Here is a 27398-nt window from a genome sequence, read left to right on the forward strand (position 1 = left end):
TCATTCTTCTCCCCGAGAGCATTTCCTGAAGTGCATTTGAATTTCCCACTGTAGGGACCTAGGCTCTATCAGTATTTTCTGTACTGACCCTTGTAATTATGGCACTGGGGCCTACTTAAATAGACTTTTGCCTAACAAATATAAACACAAAATTGCTTTAAGTTGCTAACTGTTCTTTCCTGCTATGGATATTGGCTATATAATCCAGCAACTTGCCTGCTATTTCAGTCATAAAACATCTTCTACAGGCTCTCGAATTCCTAAAGTTAAAATTCTTAGGGCACCCCTGATTCTTAATTGAGGTGAGAAAGCTTCTCTCCTAATATTGTAACAAAATTTTACATTTATAAAATGAACAAAAAACTCTTTCTCATATAATAAAGAACATAAAATGAAACCCAGCAATCTTTTTGGCTGGGAGGAGACCCTGAGCCCATTTTACGGTATTGACACCATTTTCCATTTTCCTCTTCAAGCCAAATCCATGTTCAGAGAAGCTCTCTTAGTGTATGCGCAGCCGATTCTGTGGTTCTGGTTCAGGGTGAAAAGCGGAACCATGACGGAGGGCTTCTATAAAATATCCTTTGGCTGGGTATGTATTGAGGTGTGAGTTTCCAGAAGCAGGCAGGTAGACAGATGGCAGGCTAGGCACCCTGGGCTTCACGTGCCCGATGACAGGCGGTGCCTAATTACAGATCCTCCAGTGCGCACCTCCCGGGGCACTGCGCCCAGGCGCTGACCCAGAGACTCCTGGGAGGCCATCTGGGTCCCCCACCCCAGGGTTACCTGGAGGCAGCTCTATGGGACGTTTCTGAGAGCAGGAATCTTCCCAGGTGCTTTTGTGTGTTTTCTGGCATCTGTTTCAGTTGAGACAGAGCCCTTTCTGGGTCCTTAATGATCCTCTTTCACCAGAATTGGGAACGTTCCAGCTTCCTAGTTTAAAGCATGCTTTCTTTATTTGCATTGCTTTTAGCTTCTTCACATTTTATTTGCAGTTTTTAAATATAATTATCTAAGTAACACATATGGTTAAAAATGCTTCAAGAAATCACAAAATACTGAAAAAAAGAGAAGAAAAGCTTTATGTCTTTCTCGTGGGTCCACTCTCCGAGGCGACCATTCCCATTGACTCTTTACTGGTTTTGGGTCTCTGGTAATTTCCTTCACAATGTAAATAATATAATTTTGCTTCAGTTTTTTATTTATCAGCTTTAGAATATATGTAAACAGGGTGAGGAATATTCTCATTCCCAATTTATATTTGTTATGATATTTTGAATCCTTTTATTAGTTACACGTTAAACTCTAAAAAAATATTTACATTTCCATGTCCTATTGAATCAGCTTTAGGCATTATTTCCAGGTCCTCTGCTCTGTAAAATAAAGATATATGGGTTGTTTAGCACACTGTTATTATGCTGTGATTGTAAAATTCTTACATTCTGTATTATAATCATGCAGCCATCCATGTTTTGTCCATATGTTAATCCTAAATATTACATACCAACAAACTGTGGTTAATAGAACATGTGGAGTTTTCTTAACCAGCTTATGGTTGTCTGGTTGGCTAGAATTATCAGGGCTTCCCATTTCTTTTAGAAAACATTTCAGTAAATACCATGAGAGGCTGAGTGGTCAGAGACAACAGCATTTTCACTACTATTCCTGTTTATTTCTGCTTCCATAAGTCAAGCTGAATGCTTACTAAGAAGCAGTTATTTTTGTTCCAGAACTTGTTTATCCTGATTGTGTTTATTGTTTCAATTATGTAATTTAATTAAATATTACATATGCTAGTGAAATAGGAGTACTAAAAGAGAATTGTTGTTTCTGTGAAAACTGAATCAAATGCTTTCTAAGACTCAGTAAAGGGAAGTCATATCTTTAAATGCCGCTGAAGCAGGAGCAGAGGAGCAACTGGGAAAGATTGAAAACAATGGAAAAATCTAGGGTTCTCCTCTCAGATTGCCTCACAAATATCTTTAACTTATTTAAAAAAATTTTTTTAATGTTCATTTAATTTTGAGAGAGAGAGGCAGAGCATGAGCAGGGGAGGAGCAGAGGGAGGGGAGGGAGACACAGAATCCAAAGCAGGCTCCAGGCTCTGAGCTGTCAGCACAGAGCCCAACACGGGGCTAGAACCCACTAACCGCGGGATCATTACCTGAGTTGAAGTCAGATGCTTAACCGACTGATCCACCCAGGCACCCCATAACTTCTTATTCTAAACAAACTCGAGATGAATACATACTGTATTGTGGATATCTTTGATGTAAGAAAGACAACACAGAACTACATACAACAATAATCCAAGGACCCGTATTCAAAAAAAAGAACTTTGCCCTTTATCAAAGAACTGGTGAATTCATATTTTAAGTTAAAACAAAATATTTACATTAAGATAATATATTTGAGGTATAAGGGGGGTGGATTTTTCCTTTAACTAACTTTTTTTTTTCAATTAACTGGCACCAGCCACATTAGTTAAAAGTCTTCTTAGCTTGTAACATTAGAGTATATACAGTAATTGAGTAGCCTTCAGCAAGTAACCTTTCTGTCCCTAGGTTTCCTCATCTGTTAAATTGTGGTAATCCTAGGATTTTTACAGTGATCAGTGAATTAGCACATAGGTGATGCTTATTACAGCATTGGCCCTTGTTAGGCACTCAAAGGTGGAGCCATTTTTATTGCTATTATAATTTTGTGACTTTGTAAAAATTAGTAGCTACTGAGCCATGAAGTGTGATTGGACCTTGGAAAAGGAAACACAGGTTTATGTTGTTAATCTTGTGCCACTTAAAGGATTCAGTCCCTTGTATCCAAAGTCTTCAGTTATGTGCCATCGATTGTTCAAAATTTTATTGTATTCTGGGGCACTTGGGTAGCTCAGTCGGTTAAGCATCTGACTTCGGCTCAGGTCGTGATCTTGGGGTTCATGAGTTTAAGCTCTGTGTCGGGCTCTGTGCTGACAGCTCAGAGCCTGGAGCCTGCTTGGGATTCTGTGTCTCCCTCTCTGTCTCTCTCTCTCTCTGCCCCTCCCCCTCTCACACTCTGTTTCTCTCAAAAATAAATAAACATTAAAAAATGATTACAATACTGTAATATAATACAAAATAATAAAGAAAATACAAAATATAAAGAAAAATAAACAAATTAACCTGCACTTACCTTTGAAAATCTGTGGCTGGTGTTAGATAGACAAGAGAGGAGCGTTATTGCGTAGGATGACTTTCACTATCACTAATGGGTATTGATAGTACGGTGTTAATAAACTCTTGTCATATATTGTATTTAATGTAACTGGCAATAAGGGAGCAGAGGAAAGGGTCTATGTCTGCAGGCAGACTGACCTAGAATGAAACAAAGCATTCCTAAGCTTACTCTTGTATGGAAAAGCAAAGGACTGTCCATAGATGCTTTGAAGTGACAAAAAATACATTAGTGCCTGTTGTGGGCACCTTCCAACATTCTGAAAAATCACTGATTTCTGTCAGACACCATGGCCTGAGACTGAGCATCCAAGTATGGGAGATGATCACCCACAATCCTGCAGTGTGCATGCACGAGAGAGAGAGAGAGAGAGAGAGAGAGAGAGAGAGAGGAGAGGAGAGGAGAATTGGCTCAGTTGTGATCACGTGACATTCAGCATCATGGAACACTCACAGAACAAGTTCCTCACAATCCAAGGTTATACTGTATTTTCTAAAAACAAATACTTAGGATATTATGTAAATAAAAAGAAATATACTTCTTCACTATATTATTAAAAATACCCAGTCTCTTTATCATACATATGGTATTGGGAACCTACTTTCTTCTTTAAAAAATTTTTTTTAATTTTATTTATTTTGAGAGAGAGAGATGGAGAGAGAGAGAGAGCGAGAGCGAGCATGCATGCAAGAGTGGGATAGGGGCAAAGAGAGAGGGAGAGCGAGAATCCCAAGCAGACTTCACGCTGTTAAAGCATGAAGCCCAAATCAGAACTTGATCCCATGAACCATGAGATCATGACCTGAGTCGAAATCAAGAGTCAGACGCTTAACCTACGGAGCCACCCAGGCAGCCCTTCTGGATGGTATTCTTCCCAGGAGTTCCTGTTCTTCTCATCTAGAAATATTCTGTCTTACCTACACAGAGCTGATGCTCTGGGATCCCATGTGCCCGGCACCTGAACGTTAAGTAGTTGTTTATTAGTTTCCTACTTTCTCTTTTTTTCCCCATGTAGTCAGAGTACATCGTCAAGTACATTTTTCAGAAGATGGACATAGGATATAGATATTAAATCCTTGCATTCTAAAAATTCTTTTATTTTGCCCTCATTTTTATGGATGATTTGGCTAAGCATACATTCTATAATGAGAATAATTTTCACTTGGATATTTAAAGGTACTGTTTCATGGTCTTTTTGCATTACAGAATTGCTTAAAAGTCTAAAGGTGCCTGCTTCTAGATCTCTTATAATGTTCTCTCTAGCCCTGGGGTTTTGGAATTTCACAGCAATGTGTCTGGATATATGCAGTCTTTCATTCATCTTACTCAACATTTTCTGGGATATTTGGTCCACAATCTTTCTTTCACTCTGGGAAATGTTATTTTTATGAGAATTTCTTCCTCTCCACTTTCTCTTTTGGGGGGCCTCCTGGATTAATCCTCATTGTTTCCCAGCTTCTTTGCAGTTTTTTCTTTCTGCTCTATACTCCTAATGTCCTGGAAGGCAAACATTAGAATAGTCTGTTGTGGTGAATCTTTTGTTTTCCTTCTCTCATTTCTCCGTGCTTTTTTTTCCCTTTACATGACCCTTTCACCATAATTTTCTGCACCTAATCATGGAGTTTGAGCATTGAGGAACAGAAGAACAACTCAGTATGAGTTTACTCAGGCCATTGGGTTATATGTCCACATCCTTAAGGGGCCAAGCTATCTTAGTCTATTTGGGTTCCTATAACAAACTATCCTAGACTGGTTGACATATAAGTAGCAGAAATTTATTCCTCACAATTCTGATGTCTGGTAAGTTCAAGATTAAGGTATAGGCAGATTCAGGGTCTGCTGAGGGCCTACTTGCTAGTTCATAGCTGGCCATCTTCTCACTGTGTCCTTACCTGGTGGAAAGGGCAAGAGAGCTCTCCGGGGTCTCTTTTAAAAGGGACCCATCTGTGAGGGCTCCACCCTCATGACCTCCCAGAGGTCCCACCTCCCATCACATTGGGTGTTAGGATTTAATGTATGAATTTTGGGGGTACACAGTCTATAACACAAGCTACCCCTAGACCCTATTTTAGGGAAATTTTGAGACTAAAGATCAGCTAGGCTTCTGTCTTCTTTCAATCCCATATTAAATTAATGGTTCTGAATGAACTCTGTGGCCAACACTAGTCAGAAGGGGTTTTCAGCAAAGTCCACTTCTTCCCAAGGTAACATTAAATAATGATTGGATATAATTACCCACAGTGATTTCTCAGTTTGCTGGTGGTTATGGTTTCTATCCTTACTTGTTCAAAGATCTGAGCAGAAATTGAGTTGTTCCCTATCTTAGAAGAGGATCACACCCCTTACTATAACCTTCTTCACCTTGAGATAATCTGCATCCTTATTTTAAACCTAATTTGACTAATGGTGGTATCTAATTGCAACTTTTTCTTTCTCATTTGGGATGAGATGTGGGCTCCCTGCTAGTTTCCAACAAATTATAAAGCAGCAAACACCTAGAACTTTCCAAAACAGTATGCAAGTTATAAAGACAATCAAACACTTCATGCTTTCATTCCATTTCCTTATATATTTTATAACTTATTTATGGAAATGGAATTGTTTAAGCTCTGATGCACCACATTTTCCAAGTGATATATAGCAGTCCATATGTTCACAGTGGAAAGAAGCATTATGACTTCATGGCAAATGGCAAAGATTGCAATATTGTCGAAGGGTCTTCTGACAGACTCCGGAATCATAACAGTGGGACTAAGTATACGAGTGCTAGGGCCCTGGGAAACCCTGGGAAGAACCCCAGACTGTGAGGTGGGCGGTACTCCATTACTAGTATTTTGGAAGAAGGATTTGAGAGAGACTGTGTACCTGGCTGTTACTGGTATTTAGTAAAGCCACGGAGTTACATGAATTTATTTGAAATCTAACTCTTCATCAGCATGCTCCTTGCTTAGTCATTCTTGTATTTTTATGATAATGTCTCATCCTTTCTGATCATTTCAATAATTCCTACTTCTGTTTAATTGATTATTAACTTCAGTATCTCCTGAAATCACCCACTCGTGGGCCTCCATGAGACGACTTTACCATTTTATACCTAGGCCTGCTGGACCATCATCCTTTACCTACTACGGGACAGGAAGGACCCCTGTCCTCACACTTCTTGTGTTTTCCTCAGGTCTCCCCTGGGGAATATGGTAGATAATAATATCCCACTTACAATGAGCCACTCTGTCATCCCTCTGATGCAGACTTGCTGCTGTCACTGTCACTTCCTTCCAGTGCTGCCCCCGTTCAGATCCTTGCCTTAGTTGCCTGCTAATCTCCGTTCTGTCCTGATCTACCACTAGTGATTGAGCCTCAGTCTCTTCTGCCTTTTATGTGTGAGAACTCTTCCCTCCCTGTTTGCTGTTTGGAGTCTACTCTTGCCTCTGGCACTCACGGTCTTGGTCTTTAGGAAAACACTTTTCCCCTCTCAAGCCTAGTTTGTATAGAGCATCTCATGGCAGTGCTGCTTGGACCGCTAGTGCTACAGGATGCCAATGAAGGCCAGAAAAGTGGGAGAAGTTCTCTGCAGCTGCAGGAAAGCACATTCCACCTGGGGTCGGAGAACCTGGAGGATGTTAGCAAAACACCTATTTGCGGCCCCCTGTCCCACTTAAGTCTCCGAAGCATCGTTGGGGATGTACCCCAGACTCTCCAGTTTACTCCACATTTGTGTAGCAGCCTGCCTGTGTTCTCTGGCTCGTGTTGTCTTTGGTGCTCCTCTCTGAACTTTTGGGAGGTGAAGAGCCTGCATAGTGACCAACTTTCATTAAAATGAAGCAAACTATTTGGTTTATCATAGAGATAGAAGATAGAACAGTGGTTGCCAGGGACTGGGGGGAAGGGTGGAGAAGTGAATGGGTTGGGGGTTGTTTAATGGGTACAGAATTTCAGTATGGGATGACAACAGGTTTTGGAGATGAACAGTGGAGCTATCTGAACAACAATGTGAATGTGCGGAATGCCCCTGAACTGTGCACTTAAAAATGGTTAAGGGGCACCTGGGAGGCTCAGTTGATTGAGCATCTGACTTGTGATTTTGGCTCAGATCATGATCTCATGGTTTCGTGGGTTCAAGCCCTGCGTGGGGCTCTGCACTGACAGTGCGGAGCCTGCTTCGGATTCTGTCTCTCCCCTCTCTCTGCCTCTCCCCTGCTCGTACTCTCTCTGTCTCTCTCAAAATAAATAAACTTAAAAAAATGGTTAAAATGGTAAATTTTCTGTTATGCAGAATTTTGCCACAATCAAAAAAAAAAAAAAGGAGGAGGAGGAGGAAGAGGAGGAGGAGGAGGAGGAGGAGGAGGAGGAGGAGGAGGAGGAGGAGAATGGGCAACAAACAAACAAACAAAAACCCTACCCAATTTGAAAAGAAGTTAGGACTAAAGAAATGTCTTAGGAGACAACATCAGCGCCTGCTTATGGCTATAGTTCTGTCCCCTGCCTTAGGCAGAATTTCCATGACTCAAGGAGGGGCAGGCCTTAAGAGATCGCTTTTGAGAAGAATTGGTATTCCTTGTATCTTCCAGTTAGGAGTAATTTGTGTTGAAATCTAAAGTATTTTTTTTCTTTACAGTCCATGCTTTTTAGAACAATTACTACATTTTTGGGTCATATACCAGTATTATTAATCATTCTGATGTCGAATAGATGCCAATTTCTGTGTGTAACTACTAATGAAAGTGAGCGATTTAAAAGAAACCATCGTCATTTCAGCAGCATGATCTTTACTGAAAGGAAATTGACTTAAAAACATATAATTTGTAGCAAATTAACAGTGAAATACAAAGACATGAGAGCCCATGCTTTTAATCAGTTGCCAATAATTTAAGCCTGATTGTGCTTGCACAGGCAGATCCATGACCTGGGGGTGGGGGTGAGGGATACATTAGGGTTTCAGGTATAGAATGTCCAACCTAGTAAGAGGTTTTATGTTGGAAGGGAGTCTGTTTTTAGCCATGGACCAGGGTTCAAGCCAGACAGAAGAAAGAAAATAGGGAAGAGTTGGAGCCAGTCCACTCTCTGTTCTGACTTTAAGCAGCTTGGAAATGTTTCTTAGGAGACCTAAGTCTAGGGTTAGAGTTGCCCTGAAAGCAAGACTATTTGGCTGTAAGAGTGTCTCCTGAAAATGTGGCTTCTCTCACACACTCTGAATAGGTCACTCTACTAATTACATAATATTTTCATAAAGGCAGCTCAATACAGTGTGTTGTGAAGTTGATATAATGAATAATGCCTGTCTTCAGAGCCCACATTCCTTGCACTGCACTGCCCTGCCTCTGTGGAGTCTTAAATATCCAGGGAAGCATGAAATATTGTATCATTTTCAATCATGATGAAAAGGTAATCTTAACGCTCACTCTATATATACTTAAACACGCGACTTCTTTGGCAGTTTCTTTTCCTGACGCACATTTTTTAGTGGATATAAAAATGGAAATGATACACAGCTTAGAATTTTATCATTCATCAAACATTGAGTGCCTCCTGTGTGCCAGACATCATGATAAGTTGTAGAAGATACTTTAGATATAAAATTTCTCTCACTTCAAGAATATGAGATCTGGAAGGACCCTTCCATCTTATTGCGTCTGATTTTATATATTAGGAGACTCAAGCTCCAATACGCGTTCAGATTCCCTGAGGTTATTCAGGTGACAAGAGGTAGGGCCCAGAATAGAAAACAGCTCATTCTGCAGCATATCAGTCTGGGTCCCAGTAGAAACAGGCACCGTGGTCAGAGTAGGTAATTTGAGGAGGGCTTAATAAATGACTTTTTACAAAGGCATGGTCAGGATGCAGGGAACCAAGCAGGGGATAGTACAGTACTCCAGGGCTGGAAATAGTAGGGAGCCATTGCCACCCATAGGCCCGAAAGAACCTGGAAAAGGGGCTGTGGCTCTCAGTAGAGGGACACATGCAACATGGTAACCTATCAGGAAGAAATCTGGGGAAATAAATATTATAACTTCATTCTCTTCCCACCCTCTGGTTTCCCATTAGGGCCTCTTATTGGCTGAACTCAACAGAAGCTGAAGGCAAGGGAGCCCTTGGATATAGTCCATATGGGTCAGCCTCCATGTCCCAGAGTGAGGTAGAGAGGAAAGGATGGATTTGGGGTGGTAAATGAAAGATGCTTTCTAATTGAGCAACCCACTTTGCCTCTGAATGGAGAAGTAAGAGGTGGGATGGTGGCCAGGAGCATTTAGGGAAAAGTCACTCCTCGTGGGAGCCAGGAATGGGAAGAAGGATTCCCACTCTCACATTACACATTGCTTTATGAGATTTTTCTAAATGCTGGTTCGCAAAGGTGGTTGTCAGCAACCTTTTTTGATCTTGTTCCACAGGATAGATGAGAGATTTAAACACTAACTGGAACAAAGCAAGATCAGATCTGGCCTAGGAAAGAACTGGGACTGATGGAGCTTATGGGGTCCTGTGGGAGGTGTGAATTATTGGGTCAATGCAGCAATGCCAGGCTTAAGAAGAATCTCAGACAACACTATGAAAGCATATGGCAGGCTTTATACATATGCAAATGCACCTAACTTTCCAAAGAGGCAGGCAAAGAGGAATTTCAACCCTTCACCCCATTTTAGAAGCAAAGATCCCACCCAGGAGAGGTTGCAGGCAGCCCAAAGTCTTATAGAGGTGACAGAAGTGGACCTCAGGTCTCCAGTTGCTGAGCCCTGTCCTCCTCTGCTGCTGGACAGGCTGGGCCTCCCATTTTCCACAGACACACCAGGTGGGTTGCTGACCTCTTTGGCTTGTGCCCAGTGCCCCCTTGTTCTTGCGTTTCAATTCATGGTGTTCTTTTCAGGCAAAAAGTCCCCATTGTCTAAAACCTTACACATCAAATTTTCTATGATTTTGTTAGAATCTTAGTATATCTTGAGTGTTTCCATTTACTCTGCATAGGCCAGAATTCCATGATATGAAGAACATTGTAGATCTGCAAACACCTGCCATGTTTCCAATTAAATAATTTCTGTAGAGAACAAAAAGAGACTGAAAACTCAGTAGCAAACCTGATGATAAACCCTGAGGCTTCCTGTTGTGCAGACAGCAGGGGCTCAGGTACAACAGGATTGGAAGGTCAGGGATACAAAAGTTGAAACCCAGCTCTTGGGGTGTCTGACTCTTGGTCTTGGCTCAGGTCGTGATCTCACGGTTTGTGAGTTCGAGCCCTGAGTTGGGCTCTGTGCTGCCAGTGCTGAGCCTACTTAGGATTTTCTGTCTTCCTCTCTGCCCCTCCCCAGCGTGTGCGTGCATGCGTGTGTGAGCACTTTCTCTCTCTCTCAAAATAAATGAATAAACTTAAAAAAAACAAACAAAAAAAAAACCCAGCTCTTGATGTTTGTGGCTACAACCAGTGTGTAGTCTCCGTAGCCCCTGCCCCATCTGGCTGACGCAGGGGTGGGGTGATGCCAGTGTGAAGAGGAGCTGGTCACACTGATGAGGCTGCACTTTGCAAATAGAAGGTGCAACAGAAAGTGTTCTCTCGACCTAATTTTAGGCCAGCTGTTTAGTTAACACATACAGAACAATTTGGGCAACCTTCTGAGGAAGGGATCTGAGGGACAGAGACACAATCCTACTAAAATATGGTCTACCTTTTATGTCAATCGCTGGAAAATGCAATTGATGCCAATTTCTGTGTTCTAATTCATTTTATTAGTCCACAGGCTTCTTAGAGTTAAGGCAGCGAAGTGCTCTGTTTATCTGGCTCAGTACCTTAATAATGGTATGGCCCCTGCAGGCACAAGTTAATGCTCCTTAATCCTTGCAATTTGCACTGTGAGCTAGTGCTCAGGGAACCTCCTGTCTGCTGCAAGAATGAAAAGCAGGAATGGCCCTAAACTGTAGCCACCAGTTGGATAGCACCCATTGGCTTGTGGTCACTAATGGGAATTATTATAATGGCTTTAGCTCTAGATACAGACATTCCTGTGAACTCAAAGTCATTTGGCAATTTCACAAGAACCACAGAATGTGAGAGCCATGCTCAGGACCTTTATGACAGATGAGGAATACCATAGAGAGGTAGTGGCTTGCCCAAGGTCACAAAATGTAAATGGTGGCAAAGCTGGTCCTGGAGCCCTTGTAGCATTCCATTTCTTTCCTGGGCCCTCCATGTATAGTTGAGCAGTTGTGCCCAATGCAACATGGGTGACCATACACAGAAGCCCTGGCCTTTCTTCTGGTGAAGTCTTTTGACTACATGGCCAATGACCTGATTTTGGTCTTTGTAAAAGAGAAGTGGTGATGGAGCGCCTGGGTGGCTCGGTTGGTTAAGCATTCAACTCTTAATTTCGACTCAGGTCATGATCACATGGTTTGTGAGATCAAACCCTGCATTGGGCACTGACAACACGGATCTTGCTTGGGATTCTCTCTCCTCTCTCGTCCCCTCCCCTACAAGTGTGTACTCTCTCTCTCTCTCCTTCTCTCTCTCAAATTCAATAAGCATTAAAAAAAGAAAAAGACAGAGAGAGAAAAGTGGTTATAAGTAGGACATGGCTCACTCTTCTTTTATGGTAAGCCTTTTCTGAAACCCAGAGTAGGTTTTGTATCCCCACTTCTGGACTTCACTAGCTCTCTATGAATTGTAAATAGTGTTGTGGAAATTCTCTTGATTTGACTAGTGGTTCCTTGAGGGCAAGGATGAGTTTTATTTATTTTGTACCCCTTGTTTACTCCTTAGCAAATACCAGGTGCCCAATAGGAGCTCCTTCTCTTGTCCTCAGTAATTCAGCTCAATAAGCACCTATTAGGCACCTGATATTTGCTTGTTGCTAGCTCAACTCATCAAGCTATAGGAGGTCTCATGATTTATTAACCAAGTTGACTACTTCTTGGTGTAAGAATAAGTCTGGTTATGGAGTGGCTAACTCCTGAGACACCCCATGAAAAAATTAAAAAAAAAAAGTTATGTATTGAGTGCCAGAACCTTTCTGAGCCCTCATTACAACCCCAAGAGGTAAATACTGTCATTATCCCAAAGTTACAATGAGAAACAAGATAAAGAGGAATTTAACTAAGGTTACACTACTGATGTTGGGCTGCAGTCCTTGACTGTGTGATTCTAGAATGCCTGCTCCTAACTACTGTACTATGGTGCCTGCAGTATAATTAAAGGGAAAGGTCTGCAAGATTGCATTTTCCAGACAACCTAAGTGCAATCATTTAAACACCAACACATCTAATTTTAGCCTAAAGTCTATTATATGCTTCTTATCCAATATGCCTCAAATTCACCATCCAGAAGATGCCCTCTGGGCTGTCGAGGTGTTTATAGGGCTAGGTTTCCCTTCACCAGATAACTCCAGAATGCTGTGATTTTTTTAACACAATTTTATTATTGTTGTTGTTGTTGTTGTTATTATTATTATTATTGTTATTATCTTTTTAAATTGTAGAGTAATACATGTTCATTGTATTAAGTTTAAAAAACCTAGAAAATATTCAGATGAAGGCCTCATGGTCACATGGAAGGGATTGTTGATGAGGGAATTCTGCTGTGGAATGTTGTGGATGATCCCTAAGTTTCCTTGTAATATAGGGTTTCCACGTTGGTTCAGTTCCCTGAAATACCTGACTGCTCATCCCCAGAACTGTTTGGTCTTGCCTGTTTCCTCCAACTAATTACATTATTGCTTTCCGTACAAGGCACCATGTGATAGTCTCAAGTTCTCTATGGCCTGACTGTCTAACTAAATTTCCCAGTGTTATCTTTATTAAACCCCCAAGACACAATTGTTTTAGGATTAGGAAAGCATCTTGTGTTCTGAACCACTGTGTGTGTGTGTGTGTGTGTGTGTGTGTGTACTCCATATGTATGTAGACTATATATATACTTGATCAGGTTTACTCAGTATCATCTGTATACCATCTGCATCATGGAGATCATGCAAAATGGAGATTAAGGGTCTTCACCCAAGGTCTATTAAATAAGAAAATCTAAGATTGGAGTCATGGATCAACATTTTTCCTGACCAAAGCGAGTTTTGTTTTTTGTCATTAAGAGATTGTTAGAAGTAGAGAGAATAACATAAGAAATTCAACGTACTTATTACTCAGTTTCAATAACTATGAACCCATGCTCAGTCTTGTTTCATCTATAATTTGAAGCAAATTCCAGGTATCATGTCATTTGAATGTTTTCATATGTATCTACATAACATAACCACAATATAATTATCATATTTGAAAAGTAATTAACATTAATCTCTAATATTACATTTCTAGTTCAAATTTTCCTTGTCTCAAATGTTTCTTAATTGTATAGTGTTTTGGATGCTGAATCACGTAATTAGTTATGTCTCATTCTTTTCTCTGACAAGTAGGACGTTGGGAGCCAATTCTGTAGCCACTTCTGGCAACTTTACAGAACCTCACGCATGTTTTTTGACTATGTACCTTACCCCTGACTTCATTTTCATTTTACTTTTCTTTTTCTTCAGTTCTGATTTCCTCACAAAGTACATTTTATCTTACTGTGTTGTGTATGTTTTTTAAGCTGCCTCTAATCCTTTTGCCAAAAGGTAAGTCGTATGTAAATGACCGTATCAGGGACCCTGAGCCCCTTGCCTTACTTCATTTTGCATGAGTCTTTCAAACCAGTCCCTATCATCTGAGCTTCTGACCATGAGTCTCCTCTTCTTTTTTATGCCCCACCACATCTCAGTCCCAGTGCTCAGAACCATTTTTCTGGTTCTGATCTTTTTTGCTTCCCTCCTCCATCGTGATTCCTGGCTTCCTTTGCCTGCCCTGGAAATACCACATTTCATTCATCCTGAGCCTCAACTGGCCCCTCTGCATTGTCTTTGTCAGTTTCCTTTGGCAGTGAGAGGACTAGACGCGGACACTGAATCTTTAGGTTCCAACGTAGTCTCTTTGAAAATTCCAGTCCTCTGGGACAACATGAGGTTGGGGGGACAGTTGAAAGAGGAGAGCTCAGGATAGGAAGGCGGGGTGGGTATCAAAAATGTCATCCCTTTCCCAGTTTTGCCCTGAGCTGTATTTGTTGTTAAGAAGTAGAGATGGGGCCAGACTGACATGTGAGAGACTAGGTGGTTCCCAATCTCTGGTGCCTTGTGTAGCCTTTTTACAGGGTTCTCACAGATCTGAAACAAACTGGCGAAATAAGGACAGTGGAATGGTTTTATTCATAAAGTTCAATATAGTGCTTTAAAGCAATGCCATTTATTTGGAGTGTTAAAATTCTTTCTTTCTTTCTTTCTTTCTTTCTTTCTTTCTTTCTTTCTTTCTTTCTTTCTTTCTTTCTTTCTTTCTTTCTCTTGCTCTCTTCTTTCCCTTCCTTGCTTCCTTTCTTTCTCTCCTTGTATGAAGTGACCATGATAATAAATAAGTTACCTTTTAACATCAGTATTAGCAAAGTAAAAAGTTGATAACCTATGTCAGTCCCCTGATATATTTTTAAATTTTTTATGTTTATTTATTTTTGAGAGAGAGAGAGAGAGAACGCACAAGCCAGGAGAGGGGCAGGGAGAGAGGGAGAGATAAAATCCGAAGCAGGCTCCAGGCTCTGAGCTGTCAGCACAGAACCTGATGCAGGGCTCAAACTCATGGACCGTGAGATGTGACCTGAGCTGAAGTCGGACGTTTAACCAACTGAGCCACCCAGGAGCTCTTGTCAGTCCTCTGATATTATTTTCATGAATCTAGAAGTCCAAACAAAGATGAGTAGAAAAGGATGGATGTCTTTTATGGGTTTGACTTTGAAGGAAAACTGTGCTAAGGAACTGAGATGATCATTATTATAATGATTGTCATGATTTTCAGTTATTTGTTCCTTATAAACCAAGGAGGAGGATTAAATAAGGACTGTTTTCAGAAATGCTTTGGGATTACAGACCCAAGTTCACCAGAATATACTAAGGCATATATACTTTATATACTATAGTAGCTTTAAAAATTTTTTTCTTCTCAATAATATTTGTTTATTGTAAAAAAATTAATATAGAAATGAAAGTCCCTGGGGTGCCTGTGTGGCTCAGTCGGTTGAGTGTCTGACTTCAGCTCAGGTCATGATCTCACGGTTCGTGGGTTTGAGCCCCGCATCCAGCTCTGTGCTGCTCACACACGCTCTCTCTCTCTCAAAAATAAGTAAACATTAAAAAAAAAAAGTGAAAGTCCCTTCTAATTTCATCTCAACAGAAATGGCTTGCCGTATCTCTGCATGGTTTTTAATGTAAAAATCAATGCTATTAGCATGAAAATATCAATATGTACAGATTGTCTATCCATTTTATACGGTATGTCTTGTTTCCCTCATTTTGGAAGGCAACCTTCAGTCTTGCTATTAGCTTCTTTTCTCTTTCTACGTCTTAATTTCTGACATCTTTTCTATTAAGTTTAAATTGTCCAAGCTGAATGTGCATTCAGTTCTACATCCGTACTTACGTCTTCCATACTTTGTCTATTACTTGATTCTAAGCATTGAAAATCAATAAATGGTATTTATATTATTATGAATATAAAATATTATTTAGCATAGAACCAGAAGGTATATTGTGATTATTTTTCCTTTTCCCAAACAGTTTTACTGCAGGAATTCCTAATTATTCTCTCTTTTCCACCATTTGAAGACAAATGGTGATGTCATTAGAAGCTGAATATTCCATAATGTCATGTATTTGTTTTCAAGTCCTCTTTGTCTGAGGACACCTCCTTCCTAGAGCCCAGTCTTCCTGCTCCAGGCTGGACTGGCTCCTCTCTAGGCCCGCCACTCACCTCTCACACAGGGACCTTACTGGTCTTCTGAGTGGAGTGCAACTTTTCCTATAGACTATGTCTTCTTCTCTCCTGTTGTAATCTCATACATTCATCCTCAAGTAACTTCCTATGATAGGTGCATGGGAAGTAATCTTGCTGACATTTTTGGCCCTCATACTGCATTGATAGTATTATTGGGTGTAGAAATCTAACTTAAGCGTAAGATTTCTTCAGAAATTTGTAGGCATTAGTCTATTATCTAGTGCTTTTAATGAGAACTCCAATACCAGTGTGGTTCTAATTTTTTTTTATGTTCATATTACTTGTGTCTCTCAAGCTTTTGTGATTTTCCTCTAATTTTTGTGTTTTGAAATTTCACAATAATGTGTCTAAGATAGGGTTATTTCATTGTAGGTGCTCAGTGGACTTCTATAATTTGTCCTTCAATTTTAGGGAATTAAAAGTTTATTTCTTTGGTATTTTTTACCTTCATTTTTCTGTCTTTACTTTCCAGGAAACATAGATATTAGACCTCCTGGATGCATACCCTGTATCTCATATCTTTCACTTAAATTTCCTGTGCCTTTGGTGCACATTCAGGTAGATGTTCCTTGACTTTGCCTGTATTAAATTTTTTCCAATAAATATATTTTTATTATAAATCACAATATTGCACTGAGAAAAAGGAGTGTGTACAGGTAGCTTATTGGGAATGTGATCCCAGAGAGAAGGTATGAGGAACAGAGGGATGAAGTAGGAAATAAGGGAAAATAAGTGCAAGGATGAGCTTTTGAGTTGACCACATGGACAAGCAGCTATTTCTTGTTCATCTTCAATTTTCTCAGAATCCTTAAGAATTCTAAGAATTGTCCATCCAGGAGACAAAAATCAGAACTACTTCTCGATCAATTCCCATCACTAGTTAGGCAAGGGTGATCCCATGGGCAACAGCTCCCTAATATATCTCTAAATTTTCTCCAGAGTGTCCGACTGAGTGGTCAGTAGTCTACTTAGCATCTCCTCTTAGAATTTCCATAGGTATCAGATTCTCCACTTTGTTGCTTATGGTTCCCGAATATGCAATTTGCAGTTTGTCTCCCTAGCCATAATCTAAGCTTCTTGAGAACAGGAGGAGGTGTGTCTTCTCTTCATCCCTTTCTGCACTTTATGCGTATTAGTTGGTTAAGTCATTGAAATTCAACAGCAACAGGCCAAGTAGTTGTCTAAGTGTATCACAGACCAGCGGCGGCAGCAGCAGCAGCAGCACTTGGGAACTTGTTAGGCAGACCTACTGAATCAGAAACTCTCTGCCCACTATTAAATTTTTTATTTGTTTCAGCAATCACATTATTTTACTTCTAAGAACATTGTCTTCTTCTTCATTCAATTTACCAGTAGTCTACTCTTATCTTATGTATGGATCAAATATCTTCTGGAAATGTCCTGTGAATGAAAAATTCTTGTTTCCTCACTGATTTATCTGTTTTCTCTGGGAACCTCTCTCTCTTTCTCTTTCTCTCTCTCTCTTTTCTTTGCTTTTATACATTGATCTGGTTGCTCTAGGCTGTCCTTACATGGCTGGTGATTGTTTGCAGCTTAATCATATTTAATAATGAGGCAGTAGAAAAGCTAACTATGAGGCTATGTATCTGTGAGTGATATTTTAATAGGCAGATTTTACTTTACGGGAACATAAGAAGTTACATTTTTTTTGTCAGAACATGGAGGATTTTGGTCTTGGGCATTAATTCTCACGCTAGTTGCCTTGGTTTCTCCCTAGACAGACTGGGAAATATTTTGGTGAAGATTTTTAATCCATGCTCATATTTTTGTTCTGTATCTCAGTCTTAGCTGCCACCATAGTGGAAATGTCTGTGTCCTGAGGTTGAGTTCAGTAGGTCAGGTTGCATCTTCTATCACTTTGCTATCCACATACAGTCTTCAAGAAAAAGTTTTTAGTTTGTTGATTATCTTGTGCTATATTCTTTATGACTGTAGGTTTCTATTTTTTATTTACTTCCTATCACCTGATGGGAGTCTCAGGAAGGGGAGGATATTAATATAAATATGCAGATGTACCATTATGAATCAAAGTCCCCCTTAAATATTTTATATACATATTTACACCTGTATTTCTTTATCAACATCAAGTTGAAGTATCAATAGTCTCCACATGCTAATAATATAGAACATTTAATTTCTTTTTACTTCCTTCCTTCTTCTGCCTCCCATGTTTTGTTGGAATTGTTGAAATTTGAGTATGTATATAGCATCATTGCTTTGTTCTTTTAAGTGTTTTTTTCATAACAGTTACATTAAGCTTCATAACCTCATAAAGAGCAATTATTTAGACTTAATGCAATTTGTGCTATTTTCTTTGTTTATCATTAATTCTTGTGATACATAGTATATAGATACACCTAATATAATATGTCCTTCCTTTCTTGAGTTCTGTATTCTGACATACATTTTTATTTGTTTGTTTGGAGAATTTGCTTAGATTTTATGCAGGAGAAGGTATGTGAATGGTGTATTTTCTGAGTCATCGTCTGTTTGAAAATGCCTCTTTTTCCCTCGTGATAGTCTGGCTAGCTGTAGAATTATAGGACCACAATATCCTTTTCTTTTTTTAAAAAAACATTTTTTTAATATTTATTTATTTTTGAGAGAGAGAGACAGAGTGTGAGTGGGGGAGGGGCAGAGAGAGAGAGGAAGAACAGGATCTGAAGCAGGCTCCAGGCTCTGAGCTGTCAGCACAGAGCCCGATGTGGGGCTCGAACTCACGAACCATGAGATCATGACCTGAGCTGAAATTGGACACTTAACCGACTGAGCCACCCAGGCACCCCTCCAATCTTTTTTCCTTAGATCAGCTGCGATCTCAAGCCCATCTGCTTCTGATCACTACTTTACCCATACCTCTTAGTTTTCATCACTATTTTATTTAATGTCAGGACCAGTTTATTCTGATGGCTCAGCTTGGTTGACCTCTTTTGAGCTGCTGATTTGTCCCATTATTTTTCTTTGGTTGTCAGTTTATGTGTTCTTACTGGCCCTTCATAGTTTAGGGGGACAACTACTGTTCATCTGCCTGTGTGTAGTATATGGAAGCTCAAGCCTTTCATTCATTGGACAATAATATTTGCCATTCCAAAACAAGTATTTAGGCTTGCATGGATCCCTTAGAATTCTAGGTGTACAGCTGGGATGTCTTCTGGGGGTAGGGATGTCATGGTATCTTGTATCTGATGTCTGCAAGATCAAGGATATTGCTACACTACATCATGTTCAGTGGCTGCATCTAATAGCAGGTAGAAGAGAGTTCTGATGGTCAGACCTCACTGCAGGGTCTTCTAGGCCACATCTTCCCTGGAAGAATGTACTCTGTGGCAGATCTGGATGCAGTTTTGTGCACAGTCACCCCCAAGCAGCAGCACCTCCAGGGATCTGGATCAGAACTGGGTTGCCATTTGCCTCCTTTCATCCCTGAATCACCATCTGGTTATTCTCTTGGCTCTTGGACAGAAGGACTAATTATACTTTCCCATTTTTTAGAAAATTTATCTTTAGAATAATTATTTTTTTGATGTTACTATTTTTTTCAGTTTTTGTTATGAAATATAGCATAAATGCCAAAGAGTATATATAGTGAATACATATGGTTTCAGGATCAATCATAAAACAAATGGCCATGTACCTACCACCTAACTTAAGAAATCTCTTCTAAGCAAGGCTGTTATGTGATTCTAAGCTGATTCTCCTCCCTTTCCTAAAGTCATGGGTCTGAGGTGGGTAGTATCTGTGGCCCTAGTGACTCAACAGGAGTTTTCTAATACTTCTTTCTGAAAAAAGAGAGAAAAGTGTCCAGAGGGTGCCCTGAGTTGTTTAAAAACAGAAGCCCAGATGATTTTGCTTTGTGGTTGGTATGTCTGTGTAGGTCACTACTGGTTTCTCCTCAAAGGCATTCCCTGGCCCATTGCTAACCCACATAGTACCTTTGTGTGAATAAGAAGAAATCACTTCTGCCATTTACTAGAAATTCTCTTTAATACCTATCTGCACAAAAATCTATAATGATTATGAATGTGACTAACACCTCTAGAGCTTATAGGACACAACCATAATTCACGGTAAAAGTAGTAGGTGGCCATAGCGGTCTTCAGGTGGGCACCATCAGGCATTTACTCAATGCCTACAATGTGCCAAGTGTTCTTTTAGTTGCTTGGCATTCAATGCTGAGATGGATGGGATTCCTGTTCTCATAGATCCCCCATGACTGGACTGGTGAGCAAGCTGTTTTTTGGGTGCATGAACTGGGAGTCAGCTAACAAGCTTGGGTCATTCTTGTGTTGGGTCAGGTCCCTGTGGTTACTAGCAGAAGTGGGTTAATTTAATTTCATTTATTTAGCATGTTGTCTATGCCACGTTAACCCTGAGAGGTTATGCTGTACCCAAGTGATGAGTTCAGAGCTTAAGTCCAGAGTGACCATATTCCCTGGTTTGCCCTGGGTACTGGGTAAAGTCTCTTGTCCCAAGTGATTATTAACATCACACCTCTCTCTCTTAAAGGTGTCCCAGCTTAGGACAATAAATTATATGGTCATGTGTATGAGTTAACTGTTTTTGCCATGGTAACAAACTCCTTCAAAATATTAGGGACTTAAAACATGAACTAGGGTTTGCTCACGGATTTGTGGATCAGCTGCAGCTCTTCTCCAGTCTGTGGATAAGGTTTAAGCTTGCTTCTCATTCTGGACTTTGGGCCTGTGCCACAAGTCTTCCTGTGATAGTAACTAAGTTGAAAGACTGGGCTTTATTTAAGATTTCTTCTCCTGGCAGAAGGTGGGAGCCAAGAGTCTTCTGGTCAGAGTTGGCATGGGCCATATCTCCTTGGATTTTATTGACTAGAGCAAGTCACATGGACAAAATCAACATCAGGGGATTGGGATTTATGCTCTTTCCTTGGTATGGGGGCACTGTGGTGGAAGAGAGTGAATATCTGGTGAATAACAAAAGAATTAATCACATTACACTCCTAAACCTACTGTTTCCCAGTGTGTCCCAACCCCAGCCTTTGCTGGTGTTTTCTAGCAGTGTCTGTGTTAGGAAAGTGCCACAGTGATTAACAGGACATAGGAGTTTTACCTCCATTTGGATTACAGAATGTATTAAGGGATTTCACTATGGTATGGAGCCTGTTTTGTTTTTGTGTTTTATTGAACTAGGTGGGAGTTGATGTTTGCTGTGGCCACCTGATTAATGAGGATAAAGTCTCCTCCTTTCTGTGTCCTGAGCACTACTACCTATCCTAGGAGTTTGCACAGTTGAATTTCCCATACTCCGTGTGAGCTGATGGAACCCAATGGAGCCTGTGGCCATACCACGCTCTCTTCCTACCTCATGTTGGGGCTCCATGAGGTGTGATTTCTGGTGCCCTTTACTCTGCCCCCACTGACTCTACTCCCTGTCCTCATCCTTGCCCTTGTTTCTCTGCACCTGGGAGTTTTAATTTTTATTGTTTCCTTAGTGTCCCTTCATTTGCTTGTGTTAAATGTTCAATACTGATTGGATTTTCCTTTAAAACAATTCTAGAAACCTCTCAATGTTATACTGGTTCACTGATGGATTGATGGAAGTCATCCTTGTTTCACATTGTTGTATAGTTTGCTAATCCCCTTTCAGTGGGTTGAGGAGAGAAAGGTGGCAGATTTGAGCTCACTTACCCATGTGAAACTGGAGCCCCAGTGTTGTCGAGCAGAGACAGAATATTATTTCACTGAAAAGGCAGAGATTGATGGGGAGGTGTAGAGGAGATACATTAGCTCCATCACCAGTCCTGGCAGCTGGCATTCTCTCAAGAGCCATTTTTCATGAGGAAACTGCTTTATCATTTCATAAGAATGATCAAGTACCTTCAGAGTCATGTTGAAAAGCACACGGATGGTGGGTGGTCAGCGTGACTCAGTAGGTAAGTGACCTGCAGTAGGAGTTCACATGCCTCAGCAGAAATGTCAGTTGTCTCATGTCATGGATTATCAGTATGCTGTGGATAATTAATATTGGAAAATTAACTTATTCCTAATTTTCTTCTTCACGAGAATATGAGTCTATGAGGAAGGTATGGAATGTGCCTTTCATGTTCCCCATTGTACTCTCTCCAAAACCTAGCCCAGTACCTGGCATGTAATGGACATTCAGAAAACTTTGGCTGAAGCAATGCAAATATTGATGATGGACAGTAAAGGCAAAGCCTGGGAGAATCCTTGGAGCTCCTACGTGTGATGGAGTGCAGTAAGGGCAGGTGGGAGTGTCGTTTAAAGTAGGGCTTACAGCCACCCAGGAATGAGTTCAGGTTGATGTCTTAGCCTCCCTGGGTCTACTGTAGCGTGGAGTGGAAGCCTGGAGGGAGTTGGGCTTTGTTCTGGGCATTAAGGGCACAGCCACTGCACTGCCACGGACCCTAGCTGAGGCCATACAGTCCGGGCCTCAGATGCCGTGGTTGCCTTGCCATATTTGCTCACTCTCACCACTTCAGCACATGCCCGCTCACCTCCAAAGGCCAGCCCCTGCATTTATTTGAACGTTCGATTTTTCTGGCCACTGAAGCTTACTTTGCCACTCGTGCTGCAGGTGGGAAATGCCCCTTGAGAGCTGCCCTCCAATCCATGACTGAAGGGAGCTGACATTATAAATAGCCCAGCCCCTTGCCCCTTGGGTAACTGGCTTGGTAAAGCCCCCTTCGCTGGCTGCCTTCCCTGGATCACTTCCTTACTCCCCTACCTGTGTTTTCTTCCCCTTCTGAATAAACCACCTGCCCTTGAATACTTGTCTCAGGATCTGCTACTGGGGAAACCCAAACTACGGTGGTCAGCACTGGGTCCTAGGTACCTGACCACTGGATGGGGGTATTCTTGAGGCTTCAGAGGACTTGAGCTTCATTTTGCTGAGACCCTTAAAAGTCAATGTCAAAAAGAGAAAGAAAGCACTCTAGTTTCTCTTGTATTAGAAAGTTGTTACTTAAACAATTCCCAAATTTCATTATACAGCTCTCTGAAATGATTGAGTAATTTTTAAGGACAGTTGAAACTGCCCTGCTCACAAAGCCTCAATGATTTGTATTGCTGTGGTGTAGGGTCTCAGTTGACTTGGAGGGCATTCCTAGTCCCCCTGAATATACCCCGTCTCTTGCTAGAGCAGACTGTTCATTGTTTTGAATCATGGCCTGCATGTCACTTTCTCTGTGCTGTGTCTGAGTCTCACCATCCCTGCGCCAGAATCAGGTGACCCGGCAGCATCCCTGGCCTATCTCCTGCGGCCAGCTCCTGAGGGATGAATGGATTAAAGAGTCATTCTGCCTGCACTGTGCAATGGATGGGCACAGGACGAGCAATCACACTGACCTTTGATCTTTGCTTCTTTGCAGATATCTCAGTGAGCCTGCTGACCCTTGTGGTCACTGCCTGTGGCCTCGCGCTTTTTGGCGTGTCTCTCTTCGTGTCTTGGAAACTCTGCTGGGTTCCATGGCGAGAACGAGGCCTGCTCTCTGGTAGCAAAGACGACAATCGGGAACCTCTTAACTACACGGACACAGAGACCAATGAGCAGGAGAACAGTGAGGGCTTCCTAGACCCTCCCACCCCCTGCCCTGACTCTTCCATGAAGATCAGCCACACCTCCCCTGACATTCCCCTCTCGACCCAAGCGGGGGGCCAGGAGAACTGTGCCCATGGCGTCCGTGTACAGCGCCAAGTCACAGAGCCAACCTCGTCGGCCCGGTCAGTAATGCCCCCTTCCTTTCTGACTGCAAGGCAAGGGCCACCTCGTTCCCCTCTATTGGCAGCAGTAGTGTTGGTTAGCCAAGGATCCTGTAACTGAAATTTCACATGTCCATTCAGTTTCAGAGATGCGAATATGGGAAAATGTGGTGCTTCCTATGCTCTAGTGAGGCTCCTTACTTCTCTTGAGTTCCCTGTGTAGGGTCCACAATAATAATAGTCCATAATAATAATAGTTACATTGCCAAGATTAACCATGATAAGTACTAAGAACTTTATGCATTGTTTTATTATAGTTCACAACTTTGCATGAGATGCAAAAGTTATTTTCATTTCACAGAAGAAGAAACTTAAGTCAAAGAGTTTAAGTAAAAACATCATAGATTGGTATGCATTCAGGGTTTGGACCCTGATTCAACCAACACCAGAGCCTGAGACCTCTTAGCCACTCTTCCCACTATCCTCCTAGTGCTATTGGACTCATTCTCTGTGCCTCTGACCTAGCCTAGCTGTCACACAGGCTGTCTTTGTAGTCCACAAAGTGGCTGGAGGTCTTTGTGCATCTTCAGCCTTTGTAAGGCCTAGAGTACCCAGGCCTCGGGTCACTTTCTTTCTGTGGGCTGCATGCTCCTCTTTAAGCAGTAGAGAAATCATGTAGTGCAGTGATAAAAACCCAGGGCTCTGGGGTCAAGTGAACTGGCTTTACTTACATGTATGACACACTGGACACATTACTTAACCTCCATATGTTTCCATTTCCTCTTCTGTGAGAGAGAAATAGTGATAATACCAACATATAGGTGCTTTTAAGAATGAAGCAATAACGTGCACATCCTGTGCTTTACATAGGCGGCACCTGGTAAGTACTCCAAAACGTGAACGGCCATTTTGATTTCCGTGTTGTTTTTGTCGTGATCATTGCCCTGTGGCTGGCCTCTTCCAGGACTCAGATGTTGCATAAACATGCCTTTCACGTTAAACAGACAATTCTCAATCCCCAGATCTCAAAATTCACTTTCGACAGGAGTTTTCAAGATAAGAGATACAGGAAGTAGCTTTTTTAAAATGAAAATATTTGCTTGAGCAATAGCCAGAGGAATAGCATGTGCTGTTATTTGGAGAGTGCGAGCACAGTTTGGGGGCATTTTTTAAAAATCTTTTTTATTTGTTCTCTAGAAACGGAAGTAAGATTTTACCCTTTTTTATGTTAATCGAGTTTATCCTAGAGACTCTGCTCATTCACATTAAGTGGGATGGAATATGACAGTTTATAATTTAATTTTTCTACAAACCTATTTTAGCATCATTTCCAATTCTGAATCAAAGAGCTAAACCTAAAATATTCCTCTGTGAGGAAATGGATGGTTGTTTGCCATTTGATTTAGAAGAACTCCTCAGATTTTATCACTAGGATTTCTCTTTAGATATGACTTAAATATAGCTGGAGCTCTGTTTGATGCTGTCATGGCGTTCATGCAGTGGTGTAGACTCGTAATAAAATCCCTTCACTATTTCAATAACTGGAGTCTTTCAGATGGAGTATCCATTGAAATTGTTTCCTATTCGGTTTTACTCTGAATGTTAATTTTTCTGACCTAGGTCCCATCAATACAAGGTGATAGTACTGTGCTTTTATTAGATTATGGATCTGAGGACTCTGCCATGATTCTAATGAATTGATAGCAATCATATCACTATAATTATCACAGTATTTATTCTAGAAAAATATATAAGTACTCTACTTATCAAGAAATGTATTTCATTTAAGAATAAAACCTGTAGGGGTACCTGGGTGGCTCAGTTGGTTGAGCATCCGACCGTTGATTTCAGCTCAGGTCGTGATCTCATGGTTTGTGAGTTCGAGCCTTGCATTGGGCTCTGTGGTGACAGTGGAGCCTGCTTGGGACTCTTTCTCTCTCTCTCTCTCTCTGCTCCCCACCCCCAAAATAATTAAATAAACTTTAAAAAAAAAACTTTAAAAAAGAAAGAATGAAAATTGTAGTATCTTCACCACTGATTTATAGAAATTGGGTAGAAGGGGAAAAAAAGAAGAAAGCGAAGGAATTATTTCTATAAAATGAATTTACATTTAGATTTATTTTAGTTTGAGAGTCATGTAATTATCTTTCTGATGGGCAAAATCAAGTTTAGTAATATCTGATCTACCGTAAGAAAACTAAACTCTTTCCAGCTGTGTTGATCTAATACTGATAATTTGTATCATTGTGCATTTAAAACATTCTTACCTAAATTACTACCGACCTAGTTTTATGGGTTATGTTGGGAAATACGTATGTATTAGTTATAGTCTTATCATAATGAGTGGTATATGGTCTTCTCATTCTTTAGGAATTGTGTTATTTATAAACACACACAAAACATTTTTACTGACAAAATGAGAGAAATGAATGAAATTTCCTTCACGTTCCAAAATTTTTAACATTCTTTTTAAGTAATGTTCTCGATACTGATTTGGGGAGGGAGAAGGTACTGTGCTGAGATGGCTCTAAACAGTCTGCTCTGCTAGTTCTTATTTCTTCCTTTTTTTCTTGTAATGCTCCTACTTCCTCACTGTAATCACTTTCTTTCTTACTGCTTCCTTCCTGCAGCTGTCTGGGGACTTGTCCCCAGAGTCCCAGGACAGCTCCTTTACCCAGAGCACATAAGCCTTAGACTCCCAGTTAAGGGCATCCCCACTGTCCCTGCAGTCCCTCAGCATAGCTTCTGTCACAGCACTGACATTGGAAAGCTCACCCTCTCCTGGCCTCTTGATCATGAATATGTGCAGCTCCCACCGATGTCTATGGAATGCCCTAAAGATGAGTTTTGTCTTCTCAGAAGGTTTCTAGTCAGGACAACTTCCTGTTGTTTTCCCACGATCGAGCACATTAACATTCTGTTTCTAGCTAGCTCAGTTACTATTAGAACCCTCCAAAGTCCCTGTTAATTCTTTTCAATTTTAGATGAAATCCCTTTTGTATAATATACTGGAAATATGGATTTGTTTTCAGAATGCTTCAATACTAGAACATTTTAAATATCTCTATTCTAAATATATAAAAATCCCTAGGTCCTCAAAATAGAAGGAGCCTTTGCAAGGCATCTAATGCATTTCCTGATTCACATCCCAAGATGAAAGTCCAACCTGTTTTATTAAGTCGTCTCAAACTTCTTATATAACACTTTGGTTTTATAAAAATTTCAATTACCACACTGCCATCTCTTTATCAGGCCTGTTAGAACCTGTGTGTTATTGCCACAGTCTGCTTCTGTCAGCTCCCCACCTCAGCACCATGCAGCGCTGCCCCAGAGGACAAGGACTCACTAGGAAGCTTTACCTGGAAAAGCTCATCATGTTCCAGCTACACTAGCCTCTCTCCATGCCTTCAGTATCCCCTGCCTTTTCCTGCCTTGAGGCCTTCACAAACAAGCTGTTCCCTCAGCCTGGAGTACTTTTGTTTTTCCCCTCCATCTCCTTTGCAGCTTTAATGTCCCACCTAAAGCATCACCTCCTCAGAAAGGCCTCCCCACCATCCTGTCTGAAGTATGTGCTCTTTCCTCCACTCCCTCCCACTCTGCATTCTCTCACATGTCACCTTGCCTGCATTTCTTCACAGGATCAAACTCTCTTTCTAA

At 40.9% G+C, this 27398-nt stretch overlaps 1 protein-coding gene across 1 annotated transcript in view; it reads left to right on the forward strand.

Moving 5' to 3' along the window:
- The window catches only part of SYT9 (synaptotagmin 9), a 195444-nt gene that overhangs the window by 33331 nt on the left and 134715 nt on the right, over window positions 1-27398 (forward strand). Inside the window, exon 2 of the mRNA XM_042959357.1 lies at window positions 23411-23762. Coding sequence (XP_042815291.1) covers window positions 23411-23762 — 352 coding nt within the window. The remainder of the gene's footprint in view (window positions 1-23410; window positions 23763-27398) is intronic.

Source organism: Panthera tigris, chromosome D1, assembly GCF_018350195.1.
Source record: "Panthera tigris isolate Pti1 chromosome D1, P.tigris_Pti1_mat1.1, whole genome shotgun sequence".
Classification (NCBI taxonomy): Eukaryota; Metazoa; Chordata; class Mammalia; order Carnivora; family Felidae; genus Panthera; species Panthera tigris.